The sequence below is a fragment of the Lampris incognitus genome, chromosome 5, assembly GCF_029633865.1.
Source record: "Lampris incognitus isolate fLamInc1 chromosome 5, fLamInc1.hap2, whole genome shotgun sequence".
NCBI lineage: Eukaryota > Metazoa > Chordata > Actinopteri > Lampriformes > Lampridae > Lampris > Lampris incognitus.
Genome location: NC_079215.1, coordinates 63,900,846 through 63,913,062, shown reverse-complemented (window position 1 = coordinate 63,913,062; position 12,217 = coordinate 63,900,846). Strand labels below are relative to the sequence as shown.

General features: G+C 48.8%; 1 protein-coding gene across 3 annotated transcripts in view; it reads left to right on the top strand.

Moving 5' to 3' along the window:
* Nucleotides 1-1,807: 1,807 nt before the first annotated feature.
* slc43a1b (solute carrier family 43 member 1b) overlaps nucleotides 1,808-12,217 on the top strand; it is a 47,333-nt gene continuing 36,923 nt past the window's right edge. For all 3 annotated transcript variants that reach the window (XM_056279903.1, XM_056279901.1, XM_056279902.1), the window contains exons 1-5: nucleotides 1,808-2,189; nucleotides 5,565-5,720; nucleotides 6,318-6,501; nucleotides 6,685-6,740; nucleotides 8,245-8,321. In XM_056279903.1, coding sequence (XP_056135878.1) covers nucleotides 5,567-5,720; nucleotides 6,318-6,501; nucleotides 6,685-6,740; nucleotides 8,245-8,321 — 471 coding nt within the window. In that variant the 5' untranslated portion in view covers nucleotides 1,808-2,189; nucleotides 5,565-5,566. The remainder of the gene's footprint in view (nucleotides 2,190-5,564; nucleotides 5,721-6,317; nucleotides 6,502-6,684; nucleotides 6,741-8,244; nucleotides 8,322-12,217) is intronic.

Genomic DNA, 12,217 nt, shown 5'->3' with positions numbered 1-12,217 from the left:
TTGGAAGGTGAGCGGATGCCCGAGGAGCGGAGAAGAAGCATATAGTGGTACCGATTTTCAAGGATAAGGGCGATGTGCAGAACTGTAGCAGCTACCGAGGAGTGAAGGTGGTCGGCCACAGCATGGAGACCCGGGAAAGAGTGACGGAAGCTAGCTGCATTAAGAAGAGAGGTGACGATTAGCGAGCAGCAGTATGGCTTCATTCACTACCCGAGAGCCATTATGTGATGCTCTCATGGCCGACCTGCCCTCCTCCAGCCAGGAGAACCTGTTCGGCAGTGTCACCCATAACCCCGTGTCCGGTAGACAGGGGAGGCGAACCCTCGCCAGGGAGGGGCGTCACGCTGCGCGCGCCACCAAACTCCGACCAGCTACTCCACTCACTTTGCATCAACCAGCGACGAAGTAAACGTCCTTCCCTCTTCCCGTCCCATGCAGAGAGGAAAACAGCAGTGAACCATCCCCAAAAACACTCCAGCTCATTCAACGCCCTCACTCACGCTCACACACCCAGCTTCCCAGCATGCAGTGCAGAGAGAGCGACAGAAGGGGGGGGGGTGAGAGAGAGCGTGAGGGAGGGAGAGTGAAAGAGAGAGAGAGGGGGAGGAGAGAGTGAAAGAGGGAGGGAGGGGAGAGTGAGGGAGGGAGAGTGAAAGAGAGAGAGAGGGGGAGGAGAGAGTGAAAGAGGGAGGGAGAGAGATAGTGAGGGAGCGAGAGGGAGGGAGGGAGAGTGAAAGAGAGAGAGAGGGGGAGGAGAGAGTGAAAGAGGGAGGGAGAGAGATAGTGAGGGAGCGAGAGGGAGGGAGGGAGGGGAGAGTGAGGGAGGGAGAGTGAAAGAGAGAGAGAGGGGGAGGAGAGAGTGAAAGAGGGAGGGAGAGAGATAGTGAGGGAGCGAGAGGGAGGGAGGGGAGAGTGAGGGAGGGAGAGTGAAAAAGAGAGGGTGAGAAAGAGAGAGAGAGAGAGGGGAGAGAGAGAGCGAGAGAGGGGGGGAAGGAGAGAGAGAGAGGGAGGGAGGGAGAGACAGGGGGAGTGAGGGAGGGGAGAGTGAAAGAGAGGGGGAAGGAGAGAGAGGGAGGGAGAGAAAGGGGGAGTGAGGGAGGGAGAGTTAAAGAGAGAGGGGAGAGGGGGGGAGGAGAGAGGGTGAGAGATGGAGGGAGCGAGATAGCGAGGGAGAGAGAGGGAGGGAGAGTGAAAGAGAGAGGGGCGAGAGAGAGCGGGAAGGAGAGAGGGTGAGAGATGGAGGGAGCGAGATAGTGAAAGAGAGAGGGGCGAGAGAGAGCGGGAAGGAGAGAGGGTGAGAGATGGAGGGAGCGAGATAGTGAGGGAGAGAGGGAGGGAGGGAGGGGGAGTGAGGGAGGGAGAGTGAAAGAGAGGGGAGAGAGCTAGTGAGGGAGGGAGAGAGGGTGAGAGATGGAGGGAGCGAGATAGTGAGGGAGAGAGAGGGAGGGAGGGAGGGAGGGAGGGAGGCAGGGGGAGTGAGGGAGGGAGAGTGAAAGAGAGGGGGGAGAGCTAGTGAGTGAGGGAGTGAGGGAAGGAGAGAGAGGGAGGTAGAGTGAAAGAGAGGGGAGAGAGCTAGTGAGCGAGAGAGTGAGTGAGGGAGTGAGTGAGGGAGGGAGGGAGAGGGTGAGAGAGGGAGGGAGCGAGATAGTGAGTGAGGGAGTGAGGGAGGTAGAGTGAAAGAGAGGGGAGAGAGCTAGTGAGCGAGAGAGTGAGTGAGAGGGAGGGAGGGAGGGAGGGAGGTAGAGTGAAAGAGAGGGGAGAGAGCTAGTGAGTGAGGGAGTGAGTGAGAGGGAGGGAGGGAGAGAGAGAGAGAGAGAGAGAGGGGAGGGGGATAAAACCTCTTGAACTAATGTTGGCAGTATCTTATATTGAGTTTTGGAAGTTGCTCGGAGAGACGAGTCGTGTGTACAGTCGCCATACGAGCAAAGGGAATCATTATTTCCAAATCTGCGAAAGGATAAGAAAGAAAGAAAGAAAGAAAGAAAGAAAGAAAGAAAGAAAGAAAGAGAGAAAGAAAGAAAGAAGGGAATCATTTATTCTGTAAAATAGCGCCGACGTCCTTATGGTTCACTGAAGGGGGGGAAAAAACAAAACCAACTAAATATTAATGTCGACCAAATTCATGTGATATTGAACGCCGAGGGAGAATTACAGATATCTGAGCAGAAGTCCTCCGACGTCCTGCTGAGGTACGTGACCCGTCCGTCAACGTTACGTCACGTTTTTTTTTTAAAATGATTATTTCTCACTCTTCCCTCGCCGCGAGCACGTGACACGCGCGAGACGAGACCTCCATATGTTCAGCTATGCGGACACGCGGAGCGCCTGTATGACGTCATAGCCATATACGTTTTCCCCGAGCTATTCTCCGCGTGTCATCGTAGCAACAACGAAATCAAATGGTTACTTTTGTTTGCGTAGGAGCTTAACACACACACACACACACACGTCATGACGTGTGTGTGTGTGTGTGTGTGTGTCAGTTTGTTCATGTGTGTATATGTGGGTGTTAAACTGCATGAAGGACAGAGAGAGAGAGAGAGAGAGAGAGAGAGAGAGAGAGAGAGAGAGAGAGAGAGAGAGAGAGAGAGAGAGAGAATAAACAGAGAACTTAGGCAGGAAAAAGATGCGCTGACGTCATCTGTTCTGAGCCCGCCAACGCGATCAGCGTCTTCGTCTGGATCTCTTCTCTTTTTTGGGTGTACCTCTTTCTCACCTTCTCTCCAGCCGGGTCGTCAGATTTGTATTCATATCCCTCTCACTCCATCTCTGGATTCATGGTTTCTTCCTTTACCTCATACTGTTTCTCATTCTCTCCATCTTATCTCTCTCTCTCTCTCTCTCTCTCTCTCTCTCTCTCTCTCTCTCTCTCTCTCTCTCTCTCTCTCTCTCTCTCTCTCTCTCTCTCTCTCTCTCTCTCTCTCTCTCTCATCACTCACATCCTCTCTGAACTGGAACATTTTGATCAAGCGTCTTTCTCTAATTCTACAATTTTTCGTATCAGTGTTTCTTTCTTCCCTTCAGTCAGTTTCACCGCTCACAAACCCCCACCATCATCCGTTCATCCCGTGGCTCTCCCTCCCAATCTGTGGCATGTTTCTTCTTCTTCTTTGGTTTAACCCCAAATGCCTTTCTTCTCCCGCTATGTGCTCCACCCATGTGCCTCGGTGTTGCTGTTTTGTTGATGCCTCTTTCTTTTTCGTCACTTTTCAGCTCTGCACGTTTGTCTTCCGCTCCTCTCCTTCACTCGGTGTCCATTTCAGCTCTTATCGTCTATCCCCGTGTCACCTAATTAATTCACCATCTTTTACTCATTTTTTCAGCCTCATACACTCTTCCCCCCCCCTTCTTGTCCTTAAAGTCTCTCCCCTCTTTGCCACGTGTTTGTCACGGAGATTAATGTGGTCTTTATTTGCACGCACGAAGACTTGGTCTGCAGCCAGGTTATTTTCAGCGTTTGCTGCCATTGCAGTCCACCGCACACCCGGCTTGTGTGCACGTGTCTGCGTGCGCGTGTGTGCGCGTTGAGGTGTTGGTGTGCATACGCCTTCGCAAGTACAGCAGGCTGAATCACTGTACCTCGATATAGCACAAGCCTGCACATCGGGGGTCCTGCTGACGACGGGCAGGGCGGAAATCAGAGGCACACGCACACACAGATCTTATTTTGGGTCCTTGTTGACGGGTATCTTGTTCCGTATCTCTGGACTGAAGGGATTCAGAAGAGTAGCAAATCCAGATACCGCGCTACATCTACCTGGACCTACGCGTGTGCGTGTGCTCGAGTGTCTGACTGTCTGTCTAACCTGCGTCCACATTCTGGGACACTTGATAGTCCCAACTAGAAGGTCAAGGGGGGGGGGTCCTTCCCATATCATCTGCCTCTCCTCCCCCTGTACTTCCTTCTTCCTTTGCCTCCAAACTTAATGGAGGCTCATACACGACCGGACACCGCACAGCCCGTCAGCTCGTTCACCACAGCGCGGGAGGAACTCAGTGACCATAATCGCGAATGTGTGTAGAATTCACTGTCATAATGTAACCGGTTATTTTCTTGCCCGGTGCGGGATTCGATACGGAGTGTACTGCACCACAAGGCGGCATCACTAACCGCTCGGCTAAAGGGTCAGACCCGCTAGCTAGGGGCTAACGTGTCTTATTAGTAGTTTACAATGCTGACGTGGGTGTCCGGGTAGCGTAGCGGTCTGTTCCGTTGCCTGCCAACACGGGGATCGCGGTTCGAATCCCCGTGTTAAGCCGGATGTGGGTGTGTGTCCTTGTCGCCGCACTAGCGCCTCCTCTGGTCGGGCGGGGCACCTGTTCAGGGGGGAGGAGCGTGATCCTCCCAGGCGCTGCGTCCCCCTGGAGATACTCCCCTGTCAGGGGAAAAGAAGCGGCTGGAGACTCCACCTGTATGGGAGGAGGCATGTGGTAGTCTGCAGCCCTCCCCGGATCAGCAGAGGGGGCGGAGCAGAGACCGGGCCGGGTAATTGGCCGGATACGGTTGACCTTTCGCAAAGTACCGCCCCAGAACGGTGCTGGTCCAATCCTGCCTTAGCAACGGTCCGCCAAGCTTTCAAACACACAGCAAGATGCTGAAGCGGTGTGCCTATGGGGTCTGCAGACCGGATACTAGATATGTGAAAAGTTTGGAGGGGGGGTCATTTTCTTTCCCTTCCCCAAACCCAGAATGCAAGAAGCGCAATGTGGGCAATAGATTTGGCAGTATAGCAGACCCCATGGCCAGCTTGATCCATCCAGAATCAACACAAATACCTGTCTGCTGCTAGCTAAGCTAGCTACTAGCTAGTATTGATAGCTAATACAGCTAACGTATTATTACTGTTACTTTCACCCACACAATGTGCTGATTCCTTCCTTCATGTTCCGGCTACTTCCTGGATAGTTCTGAAATGCTTGACAGGCATAGCAACAGTAACTAAGGGGGGCGGGGCTTTGTGAAAGGTCAACTGGGGAGAAAAAGGGGGGAAAAGTCCAAAACAAGAGATACTGACGTTTCTTCGTTCCGCAGTAGTTTTTATTTTGTAAAGTCGTTTTTCAATAGAAGACCACCTGGTTGTGGATGATCCCTTACACAAATGCGGTCACGCTGAGCAACCCGGAGCAGGGAGTGGGAATGCCAGCTACCACAGAGAGGCCGTCTTTCTTTGCAGGTTTTCTGGGCTATTCTTAGAACTGGGTGACGTGGAAAACACTGTTAGGACAATTATTTTGCATGGTATCGTAATCAATAAAAATCACGATATCTGCACACATAGGCAAAAATACTATGTTCAGAATCCAACCCTTTGGAAATATAAAGTATAACATCAAACCAAAACTAGTTTCAAGTAGCACGCCATACAAATCTTTCGTATCTCATTATATGATACATTTTGCTTAATAGATCCTTGTTATCATTCATTTAGATGACAAAATTGTGCATCGCAAAATGACAATATCTGAATTTCACCTATTGAATTACTGCCCAGCCCCCAGGTATTAATCTGGTGTGCTCGACTAGTATGTAATTTTTTTTTTGTTTGGTCCACCATCTGTTGCAGTCATGGCTCCAAGTCTGTCCCGGGCCTACAGGAAGAAGTGGTGGATGGCGGTGACGGCGGTCATCGAAAACTTGCTGTTCTCTGCTGTTCTGCTGGGCTGGGGCTCCCTGCTTATCATGCTGAAGAATGAAGGCTTTTATTCCCACCTCTGCACAGGTAAAACCACCGTGTAACGAAGCCTTTCTGCACGGCAACAGGACAGAGAAGCCTCCTGCAGCTAAAGGAAACATGAGAACTGGACCTTTTTTCTCCCCTGCTGAATAAAACACACCAGGAAGTGTTACAGCATTTTCTGATGGTTTTAATGACTCCATTGGGAATTTTAATGTTGTTGTTGTTGTTGATGGTTTGTAATGGTCTGTGCTGGTATGGCTAATGGCATCTACCAGAGCATGTTGTGCTCCATGGGAAGCAGTCAGGATCAGGCTTATGGTTTCTGACAGAAACCATTAGAGCTGTGTCCAAAACACTGAAAAGTGAAGGTTTTGATGGTTTCCTCCTTGGAACCCGTTAAGAGTGCCCTCACGACGCCTCTTAGGGGGACACCTTTAGAAAGCAGCTCGTGACCTGCCTGTGTAGACTCTCCCTTGTTTAGTTTCTGCCGTTGTATTACAGCATGTCAGTAGGTTTGTGTTTTCTTTGTAGCTTTACTTCTTTTCATTGGTCCACCATGTTGAAGCACTATGTCTGCTCTGGAAGGGGCTGCTGTATGAATCAGCTTTACTTACTGTATGTGACTTCTCTACCATGCAGACAACGGCACTGCGGCGGGTAACTTGACATCGTGGGAAAGCGGCGTTTGGCTGAGTTGCGTGGAGCAGGAGGAGATACTGAATCTGGGCTTTACCATCGGCTCGTTCCTGCTGAGTGCCGCGACCCTTCCACTCGGGATTCTGATGGACAAATACGGGCCGCGCCCACTGAGGCTTCTTGGCAGGTGAGAGGAAAGAGGACACGTCGACATACCAGAGCTGTGACGGCGTTAAGCGATATCTTTTCCAATGCAAACAAGTCACGTTATTTCATTGTAATGATGTCAGCATGCTAAACGCATTACAAATCACGTTGCAACAACGAAGAGAGTGTGCAAACATCAGCTTTGTGTGCGTGCACATTTCAGCTTGTGTTTTGCAGCCTCCTGTGCGATGATCGCTGCCGCTGCATACAAACCTCAAGGTAAAACCCAAAGCCCATCCTTAAAACCAATCATTCCTCACACACCGATTATCAGAAGTTACAAGGTCATCCTGTTGTTTTGTATTTACATACAACCGGCTTCATTTAGGAGATTTTGGACGCCGGTCCACCGCTGGACTCAGCTTCACAACGGGGCCTTATCAGACAACTGGACAGGGGCGTCAGACATGTTTCAAGAAACCCAATTTAACCCAGTTATCTAATTCGGAAGTGGAAACCAAAGTGAAAGTTAAAAGTTATGATGTGAAGCGTCCAACATGATCACTGGTTGATGACGTTGCTGATCGGGAACACTTCGTCATTTCATTTGAAATATCGCTTCCCCCCTGCCCACAGCAGTGCAACACGTATATCAAACTACAAAAACAACCCCCCCCCCCAAAAAATAAAAAATCACTGCTAAGCTAAATGCTAGCATGGGCTAGCAGTTAGCTTAGCCTGCCCCCCTTTCACATCCTGTCAGAACGCCCTCGGTGTTTCCTCCTCGGGCACAGCTGTAGGCAGGGCTATGGTCCCTGGGCCCACCGGATGCAGCAGACCAGGCTCCCCCAGCCGATCCAATAGCAGCTCTCCCAGCCAGACACCTTTGACACACCTCCCCACACTCCACACGACGACACCAAAAACACAGCCAACGCTAGGCGAGGCCGCCGCCAGACCGCCCTCGGTGTCATCGGAACTGCCGGTCTGCACGGGCTAGCAGTTAGCTTAGCCTGCCCTGCTTCTGCGTCCTGTCAGACCACCCTTAGTGTTTGCTCTTCGGGCACAGGTCCGGACAGGGCCGTGGTCCCTGGGCCCACCGGACGCAGCAAACCAAGCTCTCCCAGCCGATCCAGCACCAGCTCTCCCAGCCATCAAATGAAGACACAAACTTAGACGCAGACACGGACAAAGACACTGCATGGACGGTATTGGGTGAGACCGCCGCAAACGTTAAGTTCGTGCTGCCATCTTCCCACACCGGTACTGGGCGAGGCCGCTACAAATGTGAATTCGTGCTGCCATCTACTTCTCAGTTCAACCTGTAGGAAGTAGCAGCCTATGCTTACCGTAGGTAGTAGTAACCATCCACAAACTAGCCGGCCAGCACAACAGAGAAGCCATAGACAGTCATGGACACAGTCCGGCTGAGACACTAGTTGTTTAAAGGACACATTTAATAGTCCCGTTCAGTTCTCCTGTTGTAAAGCAGAGTCCAGCAGTGGCCGCGGGCCCGGAATCTACTAAATGCAGCCGGTGAGTAAAACGAGATCATAACTGAAATGTATGATGGGAAAATCTATGAAACTAAGACAGAATTATCCACCAAGCCCGGATAAGGCCGTGTCGATTATGACTTGCCCTTGATTACGAAAGGGTAGAATAAAAAGATAAAAAGCCCACTTCCTTCTGTCTTCTTCAGTCAATATCATGTTTTCTGAACCATCATAGGCCTCACCGCTTCCTCTAACCTCTGGTCTTACGTCTCCATTTTCTCCCCCAGTGCTGTCAGCCTTCATCTTCGTCGCTGTCTCCTTCAATGGCTTTGGAGGAATCTGCTTAACGTTCACCTCCCTTACAGTAAGACACACACACACACACACACACACACACACACACACACACACACACACACACACACACACACACACACACACACACACAACAGAGCAGCTCGTTTGAGGAGCTCCCTGTGTTGAATTAAGCTGAACGCTGACATCCTGTAGGATAAGTCGGCATGTGCACAGTCACATTTTCCAATATCTCACGTGCCTTAAAATGTGTAGTGTTGCCCAAACTGTGTGTAATGTGAACATGCATCATGGCAGGAAGTGCAGTGGATTTAGTGTTTACAATGCATTTACCCATTCAGAAGGAGTAGCTAGGTGGAAGAGTCATCAGAGTCCTAGGGTGGCGTCGCTTGTGGCGTTGGGTTTGTGTAATAGGGATTTTAAAAGCACGGGCCATTTGTGCTTAGTATTCTCTGATTGTGTACATTGCTTGTGATCATGAACATGTGCACCTCCACTTTTGCTGCTCCTTTTCCCCGAGGCTCTATGTGTGTGTGTGTGTGTGTGTGTGTGTGTGTGTGTGTGTGTGTGTGTGTGTGTCTTTCCGACTTGTCCTACAGTGTGTATGGAACACTCTCATTGCTATGTGTGCGTCTGTGTGTATTTTGGCCCGACAGTAGCACATGCTGTTCCACTCGGTTCTAAATTCTGCCATGCCTCTCTCCGCCAATCACAAATCTGGGCGGTTCACACACCCTCCCCCTGACCCCTCCCTCTGCAACCACCCTATCTTAAACATACAGAGCCCCTAGCCCCGCCCCCCCACCCCCACCTGCCTCCTCTCTCTTTATGACCTAGACTGTCCTGGACTTGACACGGTCAGTTTGGCCACATCTGTGCTTTTCCTAGTCCTGTGTGTGTGTGTGTGTGTGTGTGTGTGTGTGTGTGTGTGTGTGTGTGTGTGTGTGTGTGTGTGTGTGCGCACTCGGGGCTGCGTTATCTTTGTGATACGTTGTCGTAACTCAATGATGTTAACTGTTAAAATTCCCAGCGCGCTAAACCGCCCACAAACGATCCCAGGCCCAGTATCCCAGGTACACAGCAGACCGATCCCCCTGGTCCCAAATATAATGTAGCACCAAGTACACCGACCTCCCCAAGCCCAACATGTCTGCCTCTTACTGTGTGCTGCCCTGTTTGTGACCTTGGCCCAAGATCACTGTGAGTGGCTGAACCTGACAAATGGGATGAAGCTTCAAAAGCTCAGAAAGATTGAAGACACACCTCAAACATACAGCTAGTGAAACAGTCACACCTCTAACACAATACTTCAAACATACGGCTAGTGAAACAGTCACACCTCAAACACAATACTTCAAACACATGGCTAGTGAAGCAGTCACACCTCAAACACAATACTTCAAACACATGGCTAGTGAAGCAGTCACACCTCAAACACAATACTTCAAACACATGGCTAGTGAAACAGTCACACCTCAAACACAATACTTCAAACATACGGCTAGTGAAACAGTCACACCTCAAACACAATACTTCAAACATACGGCTAGTGAAGCAGTCACACCTCAAACACAATACTTCAAACATACGGCTAGTGAAACAGTCACACCTCAAACACAATACTTCAAACATACGGCTAGTGAAACAATCACACCTCAAACACAATACTTCAAACATACGGCTAGTGAAACAGTCACACCTCAAACACAACACTTCAAACATACGGCTAGTGAAACAGTCACACCTCAAACACAATACTTCAAACATACGGCTAGTGAAACAGTCACACTTCAAACACAATACTTCAGACACATGGCTAGTGAAACAGTCACACCTCAAACACAATACTTCAAACATACGGCTAGTGAAACAGTCACACTTCAAACACAATACTTCAAACACATGGCTAGTGAAGCAGTCACACCTCAAACACAATACTTCAAACATACGGCTAGTGAAGCAGTCACACCTCAAACACAATACTTCAAACATACGGCTAGTGAAACAGTCACACCTCAAACACAATACTTCAAACACATGGCTAGTGAAGCAGTCACACCTCAAACACAATACTTCAAACATACGGCTAGTGAAGCAGTCACACCTCAAACACAATACTTCAAACATACGGCTAGTGAAGCAGTCACACCTCAAACACAATACTTCAAACATACGGCTAGTGAAACAGTCACACCTCAAACACAATCCTTCAAACATACGGCTAGTGAAGCAGTCACACCTCAAACACAATACTTCAAACACATGGCTAGTGAAACAGTCACACCTCAAACACAATACTTCAAACACATGGCTAGTGAAGCAGTCACACCTCAAACACAATACTTCAAACACATGGCTAGTGAAACAGTCACACCTCAAACACAATACTTCAAACACATGGCTAGTGAAACAGTCACACCTCAAACACAATACTTCAAACATACGGCTAGTGAAGCAGTCACACCTCAAACACAATACTTCAAACATATGGCTAGTGAAGCAGTCACACCTCAAACACAATACTTCAGACACATGGCTAGTGAAACAGTCACACCTCAAACACAATACTTCAAACACATGGCTAGTGAAACAGTAACACCTCAAACACAATACTTCAGACATATGGCTAGTGAAACAGTCACACCTCAAACACAATACTTCAGACACATGGCTAGTGAAACAGTCACACCTCAAACACAATACTTCAAACATACGGCTAGTGAAACAGTAACACCTCAAACACAATACTTCAAACACATGGCTAGTGAAACAGTCACACCTCAAACACAATACTTCAGACACATGGCTAGTGAAACAGTCACACCTCAAACACAATACTTCAGACATATGGCTAGTGAAACAGTCACACCTCAAACACAATACTTCAAACATACGGCTAGTGAAACAGTCACACCTCAAACACAATACTTCAGACATACGGCTAGTGAAACAGTCACACCTCAAACACAATACTTCAGACATACGGCTAGTGAAACAGTCACACCTCAAACACAATACTTCAGACACACGGCTAGTGAAGCAGTCACACCTCAAACACAATACTTCAGACATACGGCTAGTGAAAGTCACACCTCAAACACAATACTTCAAACATATGGCTAGTGAAACAGTCACACCTCAAACACAATACTTCAAACATACGGCTAGTGAAACAGTCACACCTCAAACACAATACTTCAAACATACGGCTAGTGAAGCAGTCACACCTCAAACACAATACTTCAGACACATGGCTAGTGAAACAGTCACACCTCAAACACAATACTTCAGACATACGGCTAGTGAAACAGTCACACCTCAAACACAATACTTCAGACATATGGCTAGTGAAGCAGTCACACCTCAAACACAATACTTCAGACATACGGCTAGTGAAACAGTTGCACCTCAAACACAATACTTCAAACATATGGCTAGTGAAACAGTCACACCTCAAACACAATACTTCAAACACATGGCTAGTGAAACAGTCACACCTCAAACACAATACTTCAAACACATGGCTAGTCAAACAGTCACACCTCAAACACAATACTTCAGACATACGGCTAGTGAAACAGTCACAACTCAAACACATTACTTCAAACACATGGCTAGTGAAGCAGTCACACCTCAAACACAATACTTCAAACACATGGCTAGTGAAACAGTCACACCTCAAACACAATACTTCAGACATACGGCTAGTGAAGCAGTCACACCTCAAACACAATACTTCAAACATACGGCTAGTGAAACAGTCACACCTCAAACACAATACTTCAGACATACGGCTAGTGAAACAGTCACACCTCAAACACAATACTTCAGACATACGGCTAGTGAAACAGTCACACCTCAAACACAATACTTCAAACACACGGCTAGTGAAACAGTCACACCTCAAACACAATACTTCAAACATACGGCTAGTGAAACAGTCAC